General features: G+C 41.7%; 3 protein-coding genes across 3 annotated transcripts; all 3 read left to right on the forward strand.

Annotated features, from left to right (window-relative positions):
• Positions 1-3,360, forward strand: LOC124136843. The gene is made up of 4 exons (XM_046502889.2): positions 1-135; positions 1,081-1,212; positions 1,476-1,577; positions 3,181-3,360. The coding sequence occupies exons 1-4, from the start codon at positions 91-93 to the stop codon at positions 3,301-3,303; spliced, it is 402 nt and encodes a 133-aa protein (XP_046358845.2). The 5' UTR covers positions 1-90; the 3' UTR covers positions 3,304-3,360.
• Positions 3,361-16,077: 12,717 nt separating this feature from the next.
• LOC124136842 lies at positions 16,078-22,136 on the forward strand. The gene is made up of 4 exons (XM_046502888.2): positions 16,078-16,201; positions 19,665-19,808; positions 20,280-20,381; positions 21,344-22,136. The coding sequence occupies exons 1-4, from the start codon at positions 16,121-16,123 to the stop codon at positions 21,464-21,466; spliced, it is 450 nt and encodes a 149-aa protein (XP_046358844.2). The 5' UTR covers positions 16,078-16,120; the 3' UTR covers positions 21,467-22,136.
• Positions 22,137-25,487: 3,351 nt separating this feature from the next.
• LOC125371768 (uncharacterized protein DDB_G0290685-like) lies at positions 25,488-27,265 on the forward strand. The gene is made up of 2 exons (XM_048380490.1): positions 25,488-26,760; positions 26,811-27,265. The coding sequence occupies exons 1-2, from the start codon at positions 25,488-25,490 to the stop codon at positions 27,263-27,265; spliced, it is 1,728 nt and encodes a 575-aa protein (XP_048236447.1).

The raw sequence follows: 27,265 nt of genomic DNA on the forward strand, positions 1-27,265 counted from the left end.
TGAAGGGAGCGCAGCCTGATAAGAACACGTATAAAAAGATCCCAACAAGTGGCACTTCTTCGCTTCTCGCTGCTGCTACTCACATTCACCATGCTGAAGATTGTGCTGATTGCCTGCGTTGTGTATCTGGCCCAGGTAAGTAGCCTGCACATGTTATTTCCTATACATTTTATTAGGGCACTTCCCTTGTGTGGTGGCCTAACTTTGGTTGCTGGTGATCTCTAGCCAACTCTTATATTGTATTGTATTGATTAGTCCAAATTTTATAGTTACTTACTAGTTTTATATTTATAGCTGTGATATTCTAGTTATTTTACTGTCCTTTGCCGACAGATTTTATAGGTTATAGTTATGTATTATTACTGTACAACTTGATTTAGTCACGATATGGCTGAAATATTGCCGATGTGACTATAAATCTTAACTCACTCACTCAATCACTATTAGGGCACTGTTGACTGCAGCTTTAAACACCATTCATTCACTCTAATGTGCAAACGTAGGAAGATTTCTGGATTGCTTAGGATCGGGAACGATGACTTACAACCATCTATCATGGCGGTTGGAAGTCACAGTGGTGGTGTACAGTGTTTCGTCTCTTTACCCGATGTATTTCGATGTGCAGTATGTAGAATGGAAAAGGTACACGTGACATGTGAAACGTAACAGTTATATAAGTGCAATAATCTTGGACGCGACGTTAAACCCCATATATATATTTTTTAATTCAGCTTGTACAACTACATATGGGGCATGGGTGGCCCAGTCGTCTCAAGCGCCGCATTTAGCTGTGCAGAGTTGCGTCCCTTAAGCTTGGGTACGCCAGAAACGTATGAATGTGGGTTCGAATCCCGGGTCGCCCTGATGTTTCGATGTTTCTCAGCACCATACCCGTGCTTTTGGATTTCACCAAAGTGGTAAACGTCTGAGACCTGTGGTTTTCCTTCTACAGTAAGCTGACACGCAGAGGTATAGGTGGAATACTGTTAACAGCGATGTGCAACCCGACTCACTACAGTACATATGATCAGTGAAGTATCTTTTCGTTTTCTACAATACTTTTGACGCATTATATTTCAGGCCCAGACAACCCTTGCTCCCAAAGCAACTCACCATCCTCACCACACCCACGCGGTCCACACCCACGCGGTCCACACCCACGCCACACCTCCTCCACATGGGGCATTCTCCTTCGCCTACGACAAGAACATAGTATGTAGTTCATATCAACACGTTGTAGGTTTGTGTTGGAGCGCATTCCTGTTATCAATCTTATAGATATATTGGTATTTAATAACGTAACTTCATATTTATATAATAGCCCACGGATACGACAAACTAAAGGCTTATAATAGACCATAAATTACTAATTGCTAACAATACGATAAAATATAAGTCATACATTATGCGGCAAGAATATTCGAGAAATTATACCCTCGATTATTGCCGTCTCATTGCCCGCCCGTATGACGCAGGGTGAAATGGTGATGATCTCCAAGACTCACTGCTACCTGTGGGCACTGTCCGACGCCCAGAAGATGGACATCCATGACCCTGCTAAGATAGAGACACTTGAGGTAATATATACAGTTGGCGTTTGCCAATTGGGGTAACATAAGCCAGATATTACAGTGAAATTGTATAAGTATGTTTGTTGCCGTGACTCTCCGTTATGAGTGTTGTTGAGTGGGGGGACATCCAGTGTACTTTTAGGTCAGAGATACTTTTGAATCGTTAACTCTGACGTCCATCGACTTCCATGTTGCGTTTATTCATTCAAAATACACTAATCGTGAACTCCGGTGGAAATTCGTGAAATAATTCTTGATTGCAAAGTCAGTGATGAGGCTTGCTATACGTTGCATAACTTAATCAATTTAACCAAATACAACTCTGATTTTGAATAAATAGAATGCAAGGCATCAAAACTATCACCAACATTACATCGTCTATCTAGTAGAAAGATCAGACATATTGACATACACCCAATCAGTCTGAGTAGATGATGCATAAAATAGTGTAACAGATCTCTGCTACACACATGCAACATCCATGTCATCGTATCCAAATAGTGTAACAGATCTCTGCTACACACTTGCAACATCCATGTTATCGCATCCAAATAGTGTAACAGATCTCTGCTACACACATGCAACATCCATGTCATCGCATCCAAATAGTGTAACAGATCTCTGCTACACACATGCAACATCCATGTCATCGTATCCAAATAGTGTAACAGATCTCTGCTACACACATGCAACATCCATGTCATCGTATCCAAATAGTGTAACAGGTCTCTGCTACACACATGCAACATCCATGTCATCGCATCCAAATAGTGTAACAGATCTCTGCTACACACATGCAACATCCATGTCATCGTATCCAAATAGTGTAACAGATCTCTGCTACACACATGCAACATCCATGTCATCGTATCCAAATAGTGTAACAGGTCTCTGCTACACACATGCAACATCCATGTCATCGCATCCAAATAGTGTAACAGATCTCTGCTACACACATGCAACATCCATGTCATCGTATCCAAATAGTGTAACAGATCTCTGCTACACACATGCAACATCCATGTCATCGTATCCAAACAGCGTAGATTCATGCACATGATGCCAGTCACTGAACTGTCTGGTCAGTACAAGATTATTTACAAATGGAATGTAGCTGGAATGTTGACGATTGAAGCGTTAAATAACAAGGAAACAAACACTATATCATAAAAATGGAACATAATTAATTAAGTCTTAAAATCAGGTATCTAATTCAATTCGATACTTCAAAATTAACATGCCTTTTAACAAAAACACTTGTGTATGGAAACATAGATCTATCGATCACCTACGCATCAAGGCATCTTACAATGGCTGCCAATAACCTATTAGAATAAGAACAACGGTTAATAAGACAAGATGCAATTTATTTCAGAAACACACACAATAAACTTAAACACAAACCAAGCAATTAAACTAAGAGGTATGTAGTCAATTAAATAAAACACAAACCAACCGATAAAACTGATAGGTATGTAGTCAATTACCAACACAATTAACCAACCATTTAAACTAAGAGGTATGTAGTGTACAGTTACATTCATACGGTCGGCCTTTCTACTAAGTGATGTATTGGCATATACGATTATTACTTATTCCACTTTTACAGTTTCAACTCACTGCCCTCGCCTCCGACACCACGAAGCAGACTGTTCTGACAGGAACCCAAAGCCCGGACCATTGGGTCACACGACATTGTCATAACAGGATCATGGTGCAGGTTGCAGCCTAATGCATCACATATATATTCCATGTATTGTCATTCATCAATAAAAGAAGTTCTTTATCAGCTTTCAATGGTTACATACTTTACCATGAGGTTCGTTAAGTCCCTTGAACTGTCATGGTCGACATTCGTCATGTGAACTTCCAACTGGTTGTGATAACAAATTATCGTTTAATTTCATATTTTCATATTTTAACATATTATCGGGGATGTCATTCTTCCTTTCAACTATTGCCTGATTACAATATCAAAGCCTCAGCTGTATCTCATGACAAAACGGAAGCGGCAAATACATATAATCCCCGGCGCCGCAGTTCGCTGTGCAGATTCCTATTGTCGGCAAGAAACCTTTAATCATGGGTTCGAATCCAAGATTCGTGCTGAATATGTTCTTGATTAGTCAGCACCATACCTCGTCCTTGGGTTTCACCAAGGTGGTGATCGTCTTTGACCTGCATTATTTCTGTCTTCAAGAGTCGGTCGGGTAGCCTTGTAGATTAAGCGTTCGCTCGTCATGTCCAATCCCTGGGTTCGATCCCCCACCTTGGTACAATATTTAAACCCATTCAAAGTGTTACCCTCCCTGGTGTTGCCAGAATATTGGTAAAAGCGTCTTAAAACCATACTCACCTACTCACTTTCCTCTTACATCAAGCTGTAAGTAACTGGAATGCTGGAATACCACTGTAGTATTTATGTGTGCATTGCTACAACTCTTAATGTAAAATTACTCTTAATGTAAACATATTTTACATTAAGGGTTGCGGGTTACCCCTCGTTACAACTCTTTATGTAAAACATACTGTTAATGTGTTTTTTTACATTAAGGGTTGAAGTGACAGATACTATTTTCTTACATTAAGGGTTATCACTATGAAATAATACTTATCGAACATTCATGAAAAATCGCAGATTTAATTCATCATTACTTTGTCAAGATGACTAATCATTTTTAGATTCCCTTCCATAACGACCACCTGGTTGCTATATGCAGGTTTTATAAAAGGGTTTATGACCCCTAACCCTTTTAACCGATTTCTATCAAACTTACTGTTGTACGAAGGTCCTCTTTCGATACTCTACAAGGTAACATCAATTCCGTTACCATCCTAATACCAAACTCCCAAACTGACAAGTTATAAAAGGCAATAACTAAAAATGAAAACGCAATTGTAATGTTCCCAGCTACGTGTTGACGTGGTCACGTGTACAAAGTTTAAGTGAAATCAGTCAATTAGTTTAGAAGGAATTGTCCGGAAAGTTATTTTCCGCGGACAGACCGACAGACAGGCGGACGCGCTGATTCCATTATACCCCCTAACTTCGTTGTGGGGTTACAATCTAATGAAATGATACTCACGAGGTTTTCAAAAGGACTTCATAAATATATATCTACAGATTTAGATGTTTGAGAGTTGTAAATTACAAAATGGTAACTGTGAGGCCATCTTGGATTTCTGAATAAGGTAAAATTACTGGATGTTGTGCTGATAATCCACAGCTAGTTTCATAAAGAGCACTTATTAGTATGGGCAAAACGTCTTAAATAAGGTTAACAAACTTGATTTCGACCAAACAGAGGACTCTATTCCGCTGCTATGTAATTAACTGAGCTTTGTGTGCACAAATATATCTGAATCTATTTTAACGAAATCGAACAACTAAATTTCGACCAATTAGATGCCTCGGTAACATTGCCATGATGGCAAGAAAACCTATTCGGTTGAGTCCTGAAATACATTGTACCTAAATACCAAATTTGAACGAAATCTCTTAATATCGATTAATCAGCTCTGCAAATGCCGCTTTCGGTTGCCATGGAAGTAAGGTAATAACGTAAACAAAGTCTTATTGCAGAGTGTCCCTAGATACACCTTTGTACCAAGATTTAAGAAAATCGGCTAACGGATATGTCAGTTATGACCCATAAAGAAAACCATTTATAAAACCATAAACAACGTCCAGGTTGTCGTTGTTGAGAGGTTGTTAGAATACGTAAGGTGCAGTGCGCTTACACACTACTACTATGTACTACTACTACTACTACTACTACTACTACTACACGACTACTATATGTTGTTCCCGAGAACGCGCGCGAAGTTGGAGGAAGAATATATTCTATTACGAATAAATAGTCTTCACTTTATTCAGTACGTGTAGGCCACGGGCCCTTTTGAACAAACGGAATACAATTTATGTGCAAACATTATAAAATACAACACATTGCTTTGCTTCTTTTTTTTGGAAAAAGCAGTTTTAACATAAATGCATATGATCAAAGTTGGGAGTATGTGTGTTCTTACAACATTGGCGTAAAACAAGTACTTAGCTGTATTCATATTGATAATAGGGTCTTGCAATGACAGTAGTGTATTCAACTTCATCATATTTGGAAAGATGTGAAATTTATATTTTATGCAACTTTGCCTAAGATGGCTATAAGCTTGACAAATTAACAAAAAAATTATATTCACTTTCGATGTAGTTTAATTTGCAAACTTTAAATTTTCCAAATTCACAAGGAATATTGAAATTTCGTCCACGATCAATTTCTAAATTGTGATAAATGAGCCGAAAACTCGGCTGAATTGTTTTACAGTTATACTATTCAAATAGTTCTCACATGAAATGAATGTTTTAAACTGTGCATAATATACAATTTGGGGCATTTTCCAGGTCGATCCAATTACATTGTGCATACTGGTTTTACTTGATTCTACACTATGATCTGTATTCACGGCAAACTTTGTTATACTTAGTAAGGTATGAGTTCTCTTTAGGTTTTTTCTGAACGTATTTAAATAATGGCACCGTTCATTTTTTTTTACATACCACGATGAACGTCTATAGTTATCACGCGTGTCTTCAACATAGAAGCGGCTGAAACAAATCCAAGTACAATGATAAAAACAGCTGGGTACTCTTCCAGTGTACTCAAAAATCTCTACCCCATTTTGTCTATCTTTGTTATCATACCAGATCTGTCTCTCCGGTTAGATATTTGTAGGAAACACACATAATGTAGCTCTACTGAAACAAAATATACTTTTATCAAACAGATGGTAATAGCATTTTCTCCGTATCCAGTATTCCACCCAAATACCTCTCGAACCGGGATAGTTTGTGGCTGGTAAACACAAAAGTTTATATTCTGAACAAAAGGTCACTAAATTCATTTTCTATTGTTTATCATCAATAAAAAAGTAACAATTTCGTGTTGAGAAACAAAAGAAACAACGCCAATATCGGACGGTTTGTTGGGTCAACCTTCTATATTCCAAGCAATGTAAGATCTGCTTTTGCCTGTTGACTCGCTATAGAACAGCCCCGGCCTTGAAAAAAATATCTTTTACATTGAGGGTTGCGGATTGATACTCTCAATGTATTTTTTTTACATTAAGAGTTAACACGTAAGAGTAATTTTTATATGAAGGGTTGTAACATTGCTTCAACAAGCACAACTGTTTAATCTGACAAGGAAGAGTGGAATACCACAACGGGATGCTTTTCTTGACATACAACCTGTCCTGTGAACCATTTATTTGCTATAAAATATGAAGTGAAAAACATTTTCTAACATTTCCGGGAACAGTTTGCATCATGCTAAAATGACTCCATCCACACACCCTGAGCACATCCCCTTTGACCTGCCATCTCTGCCTACCCCTCTCTTCACTATCCACCCCACATTTCACTATCCACCTCACATTTCACTATCCACCCCACTCTTCACTATCCACCCCACATTTCAGTATCCACCTTACTCTTCACTATCCACCCCACACTTCACTATCCACCTCACTCTTCACTATCCACCCCACATTTCACTATCCACCCCACTCTTCACTATCCACCTCACTCTTCACTATCCACCCCACTCTTCACTATCCACCCCACACTTCACTATCAACCTCACTATTCACTATCCACCCTACACTTCACTATCCACCCCACACTTCACATCCATCTCACCTTTCACCATCCATCTCACAATTCACCAACCTACCCACACTTCTCCATCTACCTCACACTTCACATCCATCTCACACTTTACCATCACCCCACCATCCACCTGATTCTTCACTATCCACCCCACACTTCACCATCAACCTCACACTTCACCATTACCCCACACTCCACCATCTACCTCACACTTCACATCCACCTCACACTTCACCATCCACCCCACACCTAACTATCCACCTCACTCTTCACTATCCAACCCACACTTCACCATCCACCTCACACTTCACCATCACCCTACACTTCACCATCTATCTCACACTTCACATCCACCCCATACTTCACGATCCACCTCATACCTAACATCCACCTCACTCTTCACTATCCACCCCTGACTTCACTGTCCACCTCACTCTTCACTATCCACTCCGCACTTCAATATCCACCCCACACTTCACATCCATCTCACACTTCAACATCCACCTCACACTTCACCATCCACCCCACACTTCACCATCTACCTCACACTTCACCATCTACCCCACACTTCACCATCGACCCTACACTTCACATCCATCTCACACTTCACCATCCACCTCACACTTTGCATAAACCTCACATTTCTCACCAAACCACCTCACACTTTACCATCCGACTCACTCTCTTTCATACATACCTTCCGACCTACCTCACACTCAAACACCAACCTCCCCATCCCACAACCACCTAACCCTCATCTACCTCACCCACAACCACCTCACCCTCAACCACCTCACCTCACCCACACCCAATTCCAGCCACCTTCTTACCCACCTTCCCTTCCTGTATTAACCCGCCCGCAAACAAACATCAAAAGGTTGGCTCCTACTTGATATGCAACTTCTTTTTAATCGAAACACAGAGAGTGAATATAATTGGAACGTCGTGACAGAGAATACCCTGGCATTCAAAATATGTAGGGGCGCAGCCTGAAAAGAAGGCTTATAAGAAATCACATTTAGTAACACTTCTTCATTTCTCGCTGCTTCTACTACGATTCACCATGCTGAAGATTGTGCTGATTGCCTGCGTTGTGTATCTGGCCCAGGTAAGTAGCCTACACATGTTATTTCCTATACATTTCATTGGGGCAGTGCTGACTGAAGCTTTAAACACCATTCATTCACTCTAATCTGCAAACGTAAGAATATTTCTGGATCACTTACGATCGGGAACTTTGACTTACATCCAGCTGTCACGGCGGTTGGAAGTCACAGTGATGGTGTACGGTGTTTCGTCTCTTTACTTGATGTATTTCCATGTGGATCATGCAGCATAGTTCTTAGAGGTTACTCTTCCATTTAATTCAGTTTATTCAACTACATATAGGGCAGGGGTGAACCAGCCTTAGGCGCCGCAATTCGCTGTGCACTGTTGCGTCCCTTGGGCTCGCCAGAAACATATGAATATGGGTTCGAATCCCGATTATGTTTCATGGTGTGTAAGCACCGTACTCGTACTCGTTGTCTCACCAAAGTGGTTAATGTCTGAGACTTTCGGGGCTTTCCTCCCACATTAAGCTGACACGCTGTGATAAAAAAATGGAACACTGTTAAAAGTGGCGTTAATCCCTACTCACTCACTCACTTCAACACATTTGAATAGTGAAGCATCCTTTCATTTTCTATAATAAATGTGACGCATTATATTTTCAGGCCCAGACAACAGATGCACCCAAAGCAACTCACCATCCTCACGCCACGCACATCGCCCATCACCCCCACGCGGTCCACACCCACGCGGTCCACACCCACGCCACACCTCCTCCACATGGAGCACTTTTATTCTCCTACGACAAGAACATTGTACGTAGTTCATATTAATACATTGCAAGTTTGTGTTGCAACGAGTTCCTGTTATGACCATGCTGTGATATTGGCTTTTACAGACAGTATATGTAACATGAATACACAGATATCTTAACCTCATAGGAAACGTCACGTCACGTGATTGCGGAAACACTATTAAAACCTTAAAGTACGTTTATACATGATTTATCAATCATATAGATCTATTGATATTTAATAATGCTACTTCATATTAATATTATATCTCATGAATACGACAAAATACACGTTTATAATAGTCCATACATTACTTATTGGTAATAATATGATATAATGTAAGTCATACATTATGCGACAAGAATCTTAGCGAAATTATGGCCTCGATTATTGTCGTGTAAAGGGGACAATATCGCTGACATCGTCTCATTGCCCGCTCGTATTACGCAGGGTGAAATGGTGATGATCTCCAAGACTCACTGCTACCTGTGGGCACTGTCCGACGCCCAGAGGATGGACATTCACGACCCTGCTAAGATAGAGACACTTGAGGTAATATATACACAGTAAAAAAAGTGTTGCACCCCCACATTAATACGTTTGATACATCACAACATTTAAAACGCCCGACTCTGGTTTTAATGGTAGGTATTCCTTCGGGATCTGATGTTAAATGTGTAATGTTTTCGGAGGGAAGATGATCACCAAAACGTAGCAATCAGCACGTGAATTGCATGGTGCATGACATTTGCAGATTGCAGTATCTTCTTAAGCTCAACATCGCCTATAAAAGATGTTCTCTGACAGCCCAGTTTATTGTAACCCACAATGCCGGGTAGACGATTGTCAGAAGCAGTCAAGTGGCAGATTATTGGCCTTCATGGAGCAGGTCTTTCGTTCAAGGAGATTGGCAGAAGAACCGGACATCACTACTCAACAATAAGCCGTTTGGTCAGAAAACACACACAAACTAATGATGTAAGGAATCGCAGACCCTCTGGCAGACCACGTAAGACCACAGTTAGAGATGACAGAGCGTTGTTGAGGGTGGTAAGGCGTCATCCATTTGCTACAAGCACAACCTTGAAACGTCTTTGGCTTCCTCGTCAACAGTTCAGTACCCAGACCGTGAGAAATCGTCTGAAAGCTGCAGGGTTGAAGTCCAGAAGGGTTATCAAGCTACCTACTCTCACAGACAACCACAAACGACTACGTCTAGCCTGGTGTAGACTGAGACAGAACTGGAACTTGAGGTCCTGGAGAAGAGTCCACTGGTCGGACGAAAGCAGGTTCCTTCTGCATGTTGTGGATGGCAGAGTGAGAGTATGGAGGCGTCCTGGAACAGCTTATACTGCAAGAAACATCATGCCAACTGTACCATATGGAGGTGGATCTGTTATGGTCTGGGGATGCTTCTCATTTGATTGTAAGCTTGATTTAGTGACCATACGAGGCAACTTGACAGGGGAGCGCTACATCCAAGAGGTGCTGAATCCAGTTGTGGTGCCCCATTTTGACAATCATCCACTGGCCACCAGACCGATATTCATGGATGACAATGCCAGACCACATCGTTCACGAGCTGTGACCCAGGTTATCCACAACAATGCTCTGACGCAGATTCCATGGCCAGCAATGAGTCCAGATCTGAATCCTCTGGAACATGTATGGGACATTTTGGGACGCCTGATTTATCGTCGGGACCCTCCTCCACAGAACTTGCGTGAATTGGAAGCAGCATTACACAAGGAGTGGCAGCAGCTGCCCATGGAGCGATTCCAACGTCTGGTGAGGAGTATGAGACGAAGACTTCAAGCTGTGATCCAAGTGCTTGGTGGAAGTTCTCGATATTGACTTACTGTGTTCGTCAAATCTCCATATGACATTCTTACCCTATTGGATGAATTTGGTCACTTAAAATTATTGAGATGTCACCATACTTAATGCGTCTTCGTTGTTCGTTCATTTTTCGTAAAAGTTCAGCATGAGATTATTACATGCCATAAGGTCATGGAATACCCCATTTAAGTTCATTGTATAGACAATACACTGGTTTGTTGGTATACACGAAATCCTGGTTATAATATTAATTCGGTTATCTTTACACCCTTTCAAAACACCCCTCCATGAAAAAGTATAGGGGGTGCAACACTTTTTTTACTGTGTATATAGTTGGCGTTGCCTGTGGAGGTGACCGGCGCTTGACATAGACATAAGCAGATATTACGGTGATATAAACTTACGGACAAAAGAAAAGCCACCAAACAATTTTCTGGTCTAAAACAAAACATACGAGACATTTAGTAACAGTTGATGTTTTACTATAAATAACAGTTATTCAAAAACGGTATTTGAAAATGACAACATCAAAAACCATGTACTTAAAGTTCTGCAGACACGTTTTCATGTTGGGTGCACTGTCCAGTATTCGATCTCTTTTAATGTCCCGTGCTACACACATGGCTCAGTATCGGATGTGACCCCTTCCAGCACCGATGCAGGCCACAACACGACGTTGAACTGAGTACACAAGTGTCGTGGTATCCCACGCCATTCTTCCTGCAGGGTGATTGCCAAGGCATCCCTCGTCAATGGCGGCTGTTGACGTTTGCGAATCCTGCGTCCAAGTTGGTCCCAGAGGTGCTCTGTGGGCGACAGGACCGGTCATCTGGCTGGCCACTGTAAAACGGTCACGTTGTTGGCGTCCAGAAAGTCGCTTGTGATTCGAGCTCTGGAGGGGTGGCGTTGTCCTGCTGAAACAGCGTCCGTGGGTGTCCTTGCAGGAAAGGCAGTACCACAGGCCGCAAAACCTCATCAATGTAACGACGTGCAGTGAGATTTCTGTCTATGATGTCCAGATCTGTCTTCTGGTTCCCGCAGATGCCACCTCAGACCATGACACTACCACCTCCATAAGGCTCCACTTCTTGGCAACACGTCACCACGTCATCAGTAGATTCAAACTCGCCCATTAGGCTTGAAGAGCTGGCACCTACCCTCGTCTCTGAAGAGCACTCTTCGCGAATTTCCCTGCCGCCACTGCTGTACAGTCCTGGCACAACTCAGTCTGTAAAAGTCGGTGTAGAAACGTTAACGTCATCTCTTGAAAGGTCGATAGTCATGGAGGCCATCCAGGCGGAGTCTTCTAGCAATGGTCCTTCTGCTGACTGGATGCCAAAGGCTGTTTGCGGTTGTTGACGTCACCGTTAAGAATTCTGGACTTATGTGAGGCACCCGTAAATACCGGTCTTCCTGTGAGGTCGTGACCTTGGGTCTTCGACTCCTCGGCCTGTCTGTGGTTCTGGCAGTGTGCCTGTGACGTGTGACTAGTATGGCGATGGTGCACTAGAAGCAGCCCTGACCCTGGCAACGCGCTCCTGCGTCGCTCCCATTTGCGACATACCGATGGCTCTCGCCCTCTGCTCTGCGGTTAGTCGAGGCATGTCCGTTGTTTTGAACGCTTTCATGTGATGGGAGAGTACAATCATGCTCATGTGTTATACCAGAATTTCACACGGGTAACTTTGTGCACAGTTTGCATTTTTGAGTGATTAAATTCCCTTTTTCGCAAATCACGTGAAGCACGTGCACATGTTCACAGGGAAAAGGTAAATTGCATTCCAACCATGTGGTCCCAACTGTTTTCGTGCTGTTAGGCAAATTTGTTGAAAACTGACGACCATTATTTATTTAGTGGCGTTTCTGTCGCCCCTCAGTTTGGTATGTTTGCTGCAGTGACTCTCGGTAATGAGTGTTGTGGTCCTTCGACTTCCATGTTGCGTTTATTCATTCATTTTATGACATTAACTTGTCTTAAGAGTTTCGAGTTTAAAGTGAGAAAGAAAAATTAGACTTGAACAAGTTTCAGGGAGGCAAAATACACTAATCGTGCACTCCGGTGGAAATTCGTGAAATAATTCTTGATTGCAAAGTCAGTGATGAGGCTTGCTATACGTTGTATCACTTAATTTAACCTGGCCTTTATAATACTACTCTGATTTTACATAAATAGAACACAAGGCATGATAAATGGCCAACATTACATCTATCTAGTAGAACGATCGGAAATAATGACATGCACACAGTCAATCTAAGAAGATGCAAAAGACAGCGTAATACGTCTATAAAAACTATAAACATACAACACTCATGTCATTGTATCAGAATAGTGTAGATTGCTGCTCATGATGCCATTCACTGAATTGTCTAGTCCGTACTTGATTATTTATAGAAACTAAAGGTATGTAGTCATTTCAAACGGTCGGCCTTTCTACTAAGTGATGTATTGGATAATTGCTAATTTCATTGCCTTTTCAGTTTCAACTTGCTGCCCTCGCCCCCGACACCACGAAGCAGACAGTTCTGACAGGAACCCAAAGCCCGGACCATTGGGTCACACGACATTGTCATAACAGGATCATGGTGCAGGTTGCAGCCTAATGCATCACATATATATTCCATGTATTGTCACTCATCAATAAAAGAAGTTCTTCATCAGCTTTCAATGGTTACATACTTTACCATGAGGTTAGTTAAGTCCCTTGAACTGTCATGGTCGACATTCGTCATGTAAACGTCCTACTTGTTGTGATACAAATGATATATTGGAACTATTTTCGTACTATTTGTCCAACGTTTGACTTCAAACATGGTATCGAGGATGTCATTTCTCGTTTCAACTTTTGTCTGATTACAATCTCAAAGGTGTCGTCAAACGCCTATCTCTGTCACACATGAAAAGACAAAACGGAAGCGACAAATACTAAAATCCTAGGCGCCGCAGTTAGTTGTGCAGAGTTGAGTTGAGGTGAAATGGAGTTTAATGTCGCGTCCAAGATAATTGCACTTATATAGAGACGTTCATACACGTGTGTGTGTGTGTGTGTGTATGTCTGTCTGACTGTCTGTCTGTGTGTCTGTGTGTGTGTGTGTGTGGCTGCTTGTACTAGTCCGGGCTGATGTCGATTTTTTAGTCCTAGCCCAGTGAGATACCATGCCGCAGTTTAACATGAATACCCCACTCAGACACAGTATACTGACTCCGAGCCGAGCAGTCCTTGTTTTAGCCCCTTAATGCCGAGCTCCAGAGTTGGAAACTATTCAAAGAAACCTGATGGGCTTCAATTGTGAATTTTTCGTTTTCCTTCTCTTGCTTAAAGGTGTCCATCTTGTTTCAAAGAACTGATGGATTCAATACTGGAGTACTATGAAAAATGGGTGTTGTAAAGAGAACGTTCTCTTGTGACTAAATATAAGCCATGTGTTGGCCCAATTATTGAGAATAATAAGATCTTTATTTACTACTTTTCTCAATGACGTTGATAATAACCGTATGAGTTTTGAAACTTGTCTGTTATTTCACTCTTATATATTTTTAAAAGAGAAACGGTCTCAGTACAGAACCTTGTGTAAACGTATCTTTCATTTGCTGAAAAGCTTCCGTTAACTAATATTTCTATTCGGCGATTTTTATAATAACTTTTAAACCACAGAAGTAAACTTTCGTAAAAAACATACTGTTTAAGTTTACAAATGATACCAATAAGCCACACTCGGTCAGCATAAAGTTCGACTTGTATTATTTCCGCTGTAAGTTACGCTGAAGAAAATAATTGTGCAATGTCATTTGTATAAAACGTTCGAATAATGTCAAGATAAGAGATCAATTAAATTGACTTATCCACTTTCTTAAATAACGGCTTTACATTGCAAAGGAAAATCGTGTTTCCATAAAGATAAATAAAACAGTAAACATAAAGGTTGAAAAGACAGTGGACGAGATATAAGTCTGTGACGTATTTTGTCTGGCCAATTTGCGTCATTGGTTGGTAAATATTTTATAATGAAAAATGTTTATTTGCCATTAAAATATACAACTAAAACTGTAAATGACATCTACTCGTTGAGACTGGTAATGTAGTATACTTCTCAACATCATTTGAAATTGAAACATAGTGATTACAAAGTGCTTCTCCTTCCTGAACATCAGTTATAATTTTAAAACAGTGGGGTCGCCGGTTTTCATCAGTGACGAGGAGAGCGATATTATCATTCAATCCCGATACCTTTACAAAAAAAAAGTAGCTGGGATTTCTTTTTTCCATGTGTGACATACGAAGCAAGTCTAAATTGGCGAAAATTGTCTTTCTTTTGTTTTCAGATTATTCACCCTCTTTGTTTGTGTTACATGGTGTCACGCATATCACACAGGATGTGCATTTTAATGTCTAATTCTGATTTCCCGACGGAGCTCGTTGTGGAACCCCGGCTTGACACTTGGCCTAATTGTGACTGCACGTGACTGCAAATAGGTGCGACGTACTACTGGTCAGTTTTGCCCTATATGTTTTTCATGTCGTGTCTGTTTTTTCACAAGATTTTAACAACGGTGGTCAATGCATTGTTTTAGTGACACTTAGAGTATTAACACGATTATGGCGGACCTGTTGGTATCACGTGTTCTACAAGTGTCAGTAACTTATCAATGTGCAGATTACACGATTTCTCATTTAGAGGCCAGTCACATGCCCGCACAACTGACGTTGAACATATCGTTGCAACAAGCAGCTTATCCTACAGTAGGGGTCTTCAAATGCGAATATCGCCAGCAACATTCGTAATTTTTTAGCTTTTTCAACAAAATTTGATCACTTTAAGTGAGTAGTGTAACCTATCAAAACCGCAGCAAATTCACCGCCCCGAATAAACTGCGCCAATTTATCATAAATTAAAATGATTATCGGTCTCATCAGGGCTTCCTGCACTCAGAATACCGCACTGAAAATGTTCCAATTTTTCATGTAATTGCGGAGACCTCTTTTTCGGATTAACTTTTCACACATGTCATTCATACTTTCATTAAGCTGTTATAATCAATACCTTGCCGTATATTATGTCCGATAAAATACACGTAAACAACTTGTTAATACAATTTCATAGTTTTATCATTAAATGGTAGCGCCGTAGGCACACCTCGTGTTTAGATAAGTGACACACGACCACCTGTCGTACTTTGTCCTGAATATACATCGTCACCCATGCTGGCATTACTTTTTGTGAACACAGAACACACCATGCTGAACTTCCTGCTCCTACTTTCTGTGACTGCCTTTGTAAGGGTACGATGACGTTGACATGAAATAACGTTTGTATCCAATCACCGGGTGTATTCCCCCGCAATCTTCAAATTCAATACTCCACTCAATAATACAGATTACACTGGTTTAGGCCAGAGGTTGAAGGCCACTGCATGTGTTCCGAATCTCTACATGAGTTCAAAAAAGTGCGACGCCTAATTATTTTCGACGTTCCTAACCTGGGCCTTTTTTACTTCAAACAAAGTTGCTTTGTCCTTTGGTCAAAAGCCAAAATGTTATTCAAAGTGCGACAATGCAACAAATGGTCAAAATGTGGCGTTTTATTTCATTCACAATAATAAGGTATTTTCACTTTGATGTCGGTGTACATGTCACCATCGTGCTCATGACGCTTTGTCACGTTGTGGTATCAGATTTCACAGTATATATGAAAGGAATGTCGTTCGCTGGGCATGGACTAAATACAGCAGTGTCTACGACTACTATTAACACATCAGTTTCTTCCAACCAGGAGAACTCGGTCGGGAAGCCAACTGGATGAAGAAACTTCAGATGTAATGTTGTATTCAGACAATAGGCGAACATTGAGAACAACAGCTCGTCCTTCAGTTTACCGTTGTACTATGTTTGTTTGTTTGTTGTTAAACGCCACACTCAGCAATATTCCAGCGAGATGACGGCGGTCTGTATATAATCGAGTCTGGACGAGATAATCTAGTGATTGACATCATGAGCATCGTTCCGCGAAATTTGGATACGATGACATGCATCAGCCAAGTTGGCGAGCCTGACCACTCGATCCCATTAGTCGCCTATTACAACGAGCCTAGTCGCCTTTTGCGGCAAGCATAGGTTGCTATTCTAACGGATATACCGTTGTATCAAGTATTATCTTCAGATAACGGTTTTTGTTTACGAAAGTCAGGAAGGTACGTGCAGGTCAATATGAGTGCCAAGATGACAGCTTGATAAGGACATAAATTTGATCTGAACAGTTTGAACTTACAATATGATCTCTGCTCAACTTCGATACCATGTTTATTCATAATATGTCCCTTCCATTTATATATTTGAATCAATTCGGATTGTAATTAAATAAAATTTAGGTTTCACATGTAAGTTACGATTGAAGCCTCACTAAAGTTTGAATTCAAGACACTTACCTTACTGCGGGACATCTTTGTATCCTTTACGCACCGATATAAACTGTAACCATCACCTTGACCATAAAATAAACCACCGAGCGAGCACTGTTGCCATAGGGATGCTATATTACCTTTGTAATCAGTAAACAGAAAAAATACCTTCTTTACGTTATTTCAAAACTTGTAAAACTACAAATGAAAGTTTTAGGATGGCTCTCACATCTAGGCCAACCGTTTACATTATTTCAGAAACACATGTACACTCTGCATACCTACTTGTCGAAACAGGGCACCTTCCATCGGATGCTTCATCAGAATGTTCAACCGCTGTCGCTGATGTTCAACGCTTTTGTTCATTTCTTCTAAAATCGTTTTGTGCATCCAAGCAATCGGCGATCTAATCTACGTGGCATTACCCATGAAAATCAAAGTGTTTCCTTAGTCCTGAGGTTGATTAGTTGTTAGCATTAATACAGGCAAGAGGCAGTGTTGAGGCAAAGCCTCTGCTTAAGATAGGATTAGGGGCGCTGGTGTGTGTGTGTGTGTGTGTGTGTGTGTGTGTGTGTGTGTGTGTGTGTGTGTCAGACAGGCAGCAGATCACACAGGCAGAAATGAAACGACCACGTAACACAGGTTTGACTGGAGCTGACCATGTAGATTTGCTTTGAATCGTACAATCGACACTGCTATTGGCAGAGATCTCTTATGAATATGGAAAGGTTTTTATAGCTGTTATTTACTGCAGTATTGACATACTGTTTATGCTCCTCACAGTCATACTCCGTTCAAGAAGAGACGATGCAGAAACCATATAACAACTGCTTACTTAGCTTATACATAAAGAGGATACTCCAGCGAAAGAGTAATATACGTCCGCTTCACATGTCTGGCAGTGTACATCACCCAAACAACTGTGCAGGTATCTCTGATTGATTCATTGTGTAAAATGTTAACATGTGTGGGAAATCAAGGACTTAAACAGAGGCATGACACTAATGAGGCTACTATCAAAACATACCAAGTGAAGAGGTTTTGATTTAGTGTTTCTTCATTGACTTTTCTTTATCATTGACTGTGTCAATGTTGCTGTGTTTGATCTCTCCAACAAATTGTAATCAGGTGTTATCTCTTCCAGTTTATTGTTTCTGTTCTCCCCAAACTCTCTGCCTCTCTGCTTGTGGTAGGACGGAGACTGGCTTGTCAAAATATGTCAAGTGCAACGTAGGATCCCGCCAAGGCTATATAATAAGACTTAGAAACTGCAACATGTTTATACATCATCTTGTAACTAGAATGGAAGAAAATGGTGGAATGGTTTATATATTTTGAATAAGTATTCCTTCTATTTGTGCGAGAATATAGGCTGGTACTGTTTCAGCAGACTCTACAAACCAGCTCCAGGAGAAAACTAACACTACGGACGAGGTTTGTAATGCTACAGAAATTAATCTCAGTCTCATCAGGACAAGAAAGGGCGGACCACTCAGACATTGTACAAATTATGTTGGTATTTTTTTAGCGCTACTAAACGTCCCCGGACCAAATAAGAACACGAAGCACACAAGCAGGATTATCATTTAATCCATTTCAGCAGGACTGTGAACACATAGCTTGTGATGAACCGGGTGTGATTATTCCATATGACTTATTTTTTATAATGGATATAAAATATGGGAAACTACATATTATTCTTTAGAAAACATTTATGTCTCAGCAACAATATATGGTCCTTGTAGAGTTTGGCAGAACCCCTCAGCAATATCATTTCATGTCAGAGGCAGTCTGCTACTTGTGCAGGCTCATTCACATGGAGAGTTACTACAATTACAATTCCTACACTACTTTGTGCTCAAGTCACTGGATGATTGTGGTAACCACGGGCAACCATCATCAGGACCCTCCTCTCCCAATGTGGATTTGGTTTTGAATGGTTAAGTGAAGACATTGGTAATATAATATTGTTCTGTATGCTTCTCATAAGACATGGCATGGCTGTCTCTGCCTAAATGTAAATACTACAAATAACTCAAGTCCTTATTCAATTAGTAGCGGTAGTTGATATCATCACCTGAACTTCCGCTGTATTATGCAAGAATGATGTCAAGGTTTAGATGTAAGAACTTTAGAATAGTCATTGTTTGTGATAAACACTAGAAAGCCCACGTGAAGAACAACTGTGCCTGTATTGCCAAGGTATGTATGTAAACCTCATAAATAGCATGTGTTAATGGTGTGTGATAAATATATTCAATAGGGAAAAGGAAAGAGTGTTTAGGTGTATGGTATTTATATATTTTGAGTACGGGCAGGGTACTAAAGAAATAATGTCTGACCACCAGGTCCATTCATCGACCACAGCATCCACAGCATCCACGCCTTCTGCTGCGACCACCACCGCGATACCCGTCCTTGCTGTATCAACGCGTCATGTGAAGGACACTAACGAACACAACAGCTTTCACTTCTATTACGATCACACATCAGTAAGTACCCAGTAACCTTACTTTCAACTTTACACACAATTACCAATAATTAAGCACATTTTACGCAATCATAAGTACATTATGTTACGGTCTATGGGGTATGAACCTGAAACACTTTAAGGGACAATTTTTAAAATGTACAATGCTATTCATGTAGATTGTTCATTATTGTTCGGGGGCACGGGTGGCCAAGTCGTCTAAGGCGCTGCGACTCTCTGTGCAGAGTCCTTTGGGCACGCCAGAAACCTATGAATGTGGATTCGAATTCCGGTTTCTAGGTTTGTCAGCACTATACCCGTGCTCGTGGGTTTCACCGAAGTGGTAAACGTCTAAGACCTGCATCGCTTCGGGCTTTTCTCCCACATTAAGCTGACACGCCGTGATTTAACTGGAATACTGTTAAAAGCGGCGTTCAATCCAACTCACTCACTCACTCATTATTGTTCCTATAACGTCACGTGTGTTGTGCAGGGAAACATGCTTATGATCGGCCACTCGTCCTGCTATGTACTGGCTCTAACTGACGCGGAGAGGATAGCAGTCCACGACCCTGTAAACATAGAGACTTTGGAAGTAAGTTATTTCAGTTGTTGAATTGACTAGAACGGTGGAATAACCTAGCGATTAACGCGTAAGCCCGTCACGCCGATGATCCTGGCTCGATTTTCAATACTTACGATATGTGGAGCCCCGCCCCGATGTGAGTGACGTTGCTGGAATAGCGCTAAAACGGCGCAAAAGCCATACGCAGTCAGGCGACGTCGAGTTGCACCACTCCTACTACTACTACTACTACTACTACTACTACTACTACTAGGTTTTTTGTGATGCGCATATTTCCACACCACTCAGGGTCATGCTCAAAGCCCTATTATCACCCCGGTCACTTGATCAGTGTGCACTCATCAATCATTCTCAGCTCCCTGGGGAGTATACAAACCAATCTGCCTGTTCGGCGCTGGAAGGTTAACAATCACATTGTCATCTCATAATACCGGGTACCCATTCACTGCTGGTTGAACAGAGGCACATATCGAACAAAGTCACCTGCCTGAGGAGACACTACATGTGGTACATGTGCTTCAGTGTGGGACAGGGCTAGAAACTCTCAGGAACCAAGCTGCGAGACTAGCTATAAGCAGTGGATTCCAACTCCTGTTATCATCCCTGCTTTGCCACTGTGAAAACATGACACATTAACTCATGCATTTACTTTCCATTGCAGCATGAGTGAGTGAATATGGTTTTACGCCGCTTTTAGCAATATTCCAGCAATATCACGGCGGGGGACACCAGAAATGGGCTTCACACATTGTACCCATGTCGGGAATCGAACCCGGGTCTTCGGCGTGACGAGCGAACGCTTTAACCACTAGGCTACCCGACCGCATTGCAGCATGAGACCGGGGAAGTAACACAACTGCGTGTAATGCTAATTATTAACTCGAGTTGAAATTCTGCCAAACACATATTATCTATATTATGCGCTTGGTCAATGTTTCAAGACTTAATAAAATGTCCTGTCTATTGTACAGTTGCAGTTGATGGCCCTGGTAGCTAATCCAGCATCACAAAGTCCAGTAGACAAGACGACCGCCCCTTCGTTTATCACCCATCACTGTCGTCACCGGAATGTCTTCAATCTGACTCGGGCATAGATACTTTACTGTGACGTAGCTGTATTGATGGAAATTCAATTCAATTATCTCTTAATAATAAATTGATACGGATCACATATTTAAGGACTGCACGCGCCCTACGTCATTGTTATCATATTACAGACATGAGGGTTGATTGATAACTTCTGAGCCACACATAGTTAAAATTTCGGGAATAGTGAAATCTTTTGTTTTCTACGTTACCTCATAAGCACAGGAGTCTCTAATGTAAACTGGGATCTGTGAACTTTGGAAATTGAACAAACCTGAGGAACATGTAATGATGAAGTACTTGCGGAAGAAGGGCTTAACACGACAAGCCATATATAAAGATATGAGTACAACTCTGGGGAAGGATGACCCTCCTATGCCAACGTCAAGGGGTGGACACTAGAGCTTACGCCTGGCAGGAAGAGCCTTGAAGACGACCCCGACCTGACAGGCCTGTCATGTCATCAACATTAGAAGAGACTCCACCTTATGTGATGACCGACCGGTGAACCGCTGAACTTTCATATTACTACTTCAGTAGGCATTTGCCAGGAGAGACATTTCATTATCATATGAACTTTGGTAATGAAGAAAGTATCAACTCATTGGGCTCCAAAGTATATATGAAATAGATATCAAAATTGTTGTCCTCAATATGATATTACAAAGATGTTCCTTACTGCGCGTCTTGTTCTCATGCAGATACACGGAGCATTCTCGTATTGGATGCAGCTCCAGTGCTTGCTCCACATGAAGCGCGAAACTATCGGTAGTTATACCGAGGGAACGTGGGAATTATGTGGAGGATAAGGCACGTTCGAGGGTTTTTATAATATTTAAAACCCGCATCCGCGGGATAACACCGAGGGTCATTAGCCCCGAGGTTTTATCCAAAGCATAAATGTTTCAAATGTAAAGCTCAAACAACCCTCAAAACAACATTTATCAATATTCATGTTTCAAACACACTGTCCATCAACCTTAGGAAACGGGCGTAAAATGTCTGTGGCTGGCGTACGTTCCTTGACAACGCTTGTGACGTATCAGCGCCTGCCCAGCCTTGGTACACTCACTGGGCTACAGATACGAAGGTTGCGTGCTCAATCCTCGGGCATATACATAAAACATTTGTCATTTTATTTTACATTTCAATACATTGTGTTAAAAAGCAAAATATCCCAGGGAATTTGAGAAAATCCCTGTTTATGAGATTTCACCCGACTGGAAAATAATAGAATGACCTCACTGGAGGTTTGTAACGGGAGAGAATGAGTTCGTATAGCGAGGGAAAACTATATATATGCTTTTTAACGATGGCAGATAGGAGCTGTCCGTTAATGCATGTTAGGGGGGGGGGGGGGGGACAGTATTGTATTTTAAATACAGAGATAACTTCAAACTAAGACCATCTGCCGACCTGGTTTCAAACCACTTCTATTCCCCGTGAACATGTACAAGCTATTACCTTGTAGGTACAGGTATGTTGTGAAACAGTTCGATAGCTCTCTGTCGGGATCACATAGCATGTTTTGACGTATAATTTGCAGTGCATGTGCAGGTATGTGGTGACACTGACATGTCTAACTGTACTGATGCATGATAGTTAACCTGAACATGTTTGTAAATATGCTTAGGAATGAGGATCGCTTAAACTTGTTCTGAAGTATGTCATCTTCACTGGCATTACTAACGTATCGCAAATTACGTTTTGTATGCAAGGGCACTGTTGGTCCAGTGTAGGGTTGCGTCCCTTAGTTGTGCCAGGATATCTTGGTCATGGATATAGTATTATTTAATGTAAGCAGTTGTGAGGAAGTTACTATATTTTGATTCTAGTATGGTGTGTAAACTTCCGGAATACCGTGAACTGTGATAGAGTGTTGTAGAAACGTGAGGAATATTCTGTGATGCGATTACACTGTGTTTAAATTTCCAGTAGATAGTTCAATTCAATTCAATTCTTTATTGTATGAAAGGCCACAGGCCCATATACAACGGAGTTACATAACATATTTTATAAAATACAAAGTCAAGGTAACAATTCACTTCGTAACAAAAAAGCATTATGTATGTACAAAGCCAGTTGATGTTGTGTTATATGATCCTTGCAAGACAGTAATGAAGACAATCTTTTAGCATTAAAATGAGATAGAGACCACTGCGGTAAGTACTTGTCTCTTAGATTTTCGTATGTAGGGCAAATAAACATGAAATGGTATTCATCTTCGACAACAATGTCACAAAATGGGCATAATCGTATCGATTTCTCAATAGATGAAAATAGTTACAATGAGTTACACTGTTGGTTTCACACTAATTTCCTTTACGTACAGACTTCTGGGTTAACATTTTCTTTCAATTCGGGAATTGACACGTAACAGAGACATACGTGGGTAATGGTGATCCGTACTGATCTGGAATACCCACACGAACACGAGAATGGGGCACTGGTGATCTACACTGACCCCGAATCCCAACGGGAAGAAAAACAATGGGTATTTTGAAGGGCGAGAGCCGCTGAAAAAAATATTTTACCAACATTGTGATGTGTTAACTTTGTGTGAATGGAAAGCCAAAGTTTTAAAAAAATCGAGAAGACGTTTATGACTTTTGTGTATTTGTCAAAAAGGCCGCTTTTCTGGGCTCTTGTTTCAAAAGCAGTACACCAGAAACAAATACCTAGTGAATCCATGAACTTTGGCATGACGTCGTGTTGACATTGTGCCGGCCATAAACTGTGACAGGTATGTCTAAGCCAGTATACCACTTACTCCATTGTGTTTCAGTTGAATATGAATGTCCCGGACAGAATGTTGAAGCCATTTCCACTTAGTGTTCCTAGAGCGAGTTAGGGTTCCATTTAGAAATCCGAAACAAACTGGCAACTAAGTGCGGGTGCCGGCGGTGTGACAGGTTACACTTCCTAACAGCTGGTATCATCGCTGATTGATGGTGATTCATAAACACATGCTCGTTATGTAGAATCGTACAACCGACTCTGCTCTCAGCAGAATTTCCTGATGATAATGTATGTACACCAGATGACCAAGCATACACCCTGTAGGGGTCAACTCCACCATGAACATCCACGGTGCCCATGCACAATTCGTGAACTATTTGTGTCTTTGCTTTATCGGTAATTGTTCTCATTATTCGGCTATGAATATCTTCAGGAACTGGCCCTGACTGAACTCAACTGGGACGAACCGACCGCTGATCACCCATGTACGTGGTCATCCGGTTTTAACGAGATGTAAGCGGCCAGTATAGCTATAAAATACATTAAATGACTTGTCTGATTGCTGTCATGTTCGTCCTTGTCCGTTATGTACACATGAACACATAGTTGTAAATAGTATCTGTACAATGCAATCCCTTTATGTCTTTGTCACCTTCGAGTCAATCAACTGGTGAAAAACAGAGTTATCCACTGGGCGGAAGAAATGTAGGTTTTTGTATTTCGATTATGTAAAATGCACACTTTGTGGAGAAAGGACAAACAACTCTTCAGGTTATGTGAAGAAGTGTTAAGAAGATAGAGTTTGCGTGAATGAGAGTGTTTGATTTTACGCCGCTTTTAGCAATATTCCAGCAATATCACGGCGGGGGAAACCAGAAATGGACTTCACACATTGTTCCCATGTCGGCAATCGAACCCGGGTCTGCGGCGTGCGAGTGAATGCTTTAACCACTCGGCTACCCAGATAGTGTTTGAGATGTGTATTGCTGACACATGCCTGCTCTCACATGAACATAAAGGTCATGTACATGTCAACATTAAAAACAGAATAATTGTCTTGTCAGTTTGGACAATAGATTCCATAAAGAAAATTAGATTCACAGGGAGATAAATGAAATTTTATTGCAAGATATTTGAACGCAGTTTTCTTCTTGCATTAGCAGGAGGCACTAAAATGGTTGGAAAAGTAGGGGAAAATATCATGTGGATAGAGCAGGGGACAATAATAGCATGGTGGATAAAGCTGGGTAAAATGAAAGCATGGTGGATAAAGCAGGTTGCGATAATAACATGGTGGATAAAGCAGGGGACAATAACAGCGTGGTGGATAAAGCAGGGGACAATAATAGCGTAGTGGATAAAGCAGGGGACAATAACGGCATGGTGGATAAAGCAGGGGACAATAACAGCATGGTGGGTAAAGCAGGGGGCAATAACAGCGTGGTGGATAAAGCAGGGGACAATAACGGCATGGTGGATAAAGCAGGGGACAATAACAGCGTGGTGGACAAAGAAGGGGACAATAACAGCGTGGTGGATAAAGCAGGGGACAATAACAGCGTGGTGGACAAAGAAGGGGACAATAATATCGTAGTGGGTAAAGCAGGGGACAATAACAGCGTGGTGGATAAAGCAGGGGACAATAACAGCGTGGTGGGTAAAGCAGGGGACAATAACAGCATGGTGGATAAAGCAGGGGACAATAACAGCGTGGTGGACAAAGCAGGGGACAATAACAGCGTGGTGGACAAAGAAGGGGACAATAACAGCGTGGTGGATAAAGCAGGGGACAATAACAGCGTGGTGGACAAAGAAGGGGACAATAACAGCGTGGTGGACAAAGAAGGGGACAATAACAGCGTGGTGGACAAAGAAGGGGACAATAACAGCGTGGTGGACAAAGAAGGGGACAATAACAGCGTGGTGGACAAAGAAGGGGACAATAACAGCGTGGTGGACAAAGCAGGGGACAATAACAGCGTGGTGGACAAAGAAGGGGACAATAACAGCGTGGTGGATAAAGCAGGGGACAATAACAGCGTGGTGGACAAAGAAGGGGACAATAACAGCGTGGTGGATAAAGCAGGGGACAATAACAGCGTGGTGGACAAAGAAGGGGACAATAACAGCGTGGTGGACAAAGAAGGGGACAATAACAGCGTGGTGGACAAAGAAGGGGACAATAACAGCGTGGTGGACAAAGAAGGGGACAATAACAGCGTGGTGGATAAAGCAGGGGACAATAATATCGTAGTGGGTAAAGCAGGGGACAATAACAGCGTGGTGGATAAAGCAGGGGACAATAACAGCGTGGTGGACAAAGAAGGGGACAATAACAGCGTGGTGGACAAAGCAGGGGACAATAACAGCGTGGTGGACAAAGAAGGGGACAATAACAGCGTGGTGGATAAAGCAGGGGACAATAACAGCGAGGTGGATAATAGCGTGGTTGATAAAGCAGGGGACAATAACAGCGTGGTTGATAAAGCCGGGGACAATCATACCGTGGTGGATAAAGCTGGGGACAATTATAGCGTGGTTGATAAAACAGGGGACAATGAAAGTGTGGGGGACAAAGTAGGGGACAATTATACTGTGGTGGATAAAAAGCAGGGGACAAAAACAGCGTGGTGGATAAAGCAGGTGACAATAATAGCGTGGTGGATAAAGCAGGGGACAATACCGTGGTGGATAAAGCAGGGGACAATACCGTGGTGGATAAAGCAGGGGACAATACCGTGGTGGATAAAGCAGGGGACAATACCGTGGTGGATAAAGCAGGGGACAATACCGTGGTGGATAAAGCAGGGGACAATACCGTGGTGGATAAAGCAGGGGACAATACCGTGGTGGATAAAGCAGGGGACAATACCGTGGTGGATAAAGCAGGGGACAATACCGTGGTGGATAAAGCAGGGGACCATACCGTGGTGGATAAAGCAGGGGACGATACCGTGGTGGATAAAGCAGGGGACAATACCGTGGTGGATAAAGCAGGGGACAATACCGTGGTGGATAAAGCAGGGGACAATACCCGGGTGGATAAAGCGAGCGGACCCTGGGTATGA

Source organism: Haliotis rufescens, unplaced genomic scaffold, assembly GCF_023055435.1.
Source record: "Haliotis rufescens isolate VD_foot unplaced genomic scaffold, xgHalRufe1.0.p SCAF_31, whole genome shotgun sequence".
Taxonomy (NCBI): Eukaryota; Metazoa; Mollusca; class Gastropoda; order Lepetellida; family Haliotidae; genus Haliotis; species Haliotis rufescens.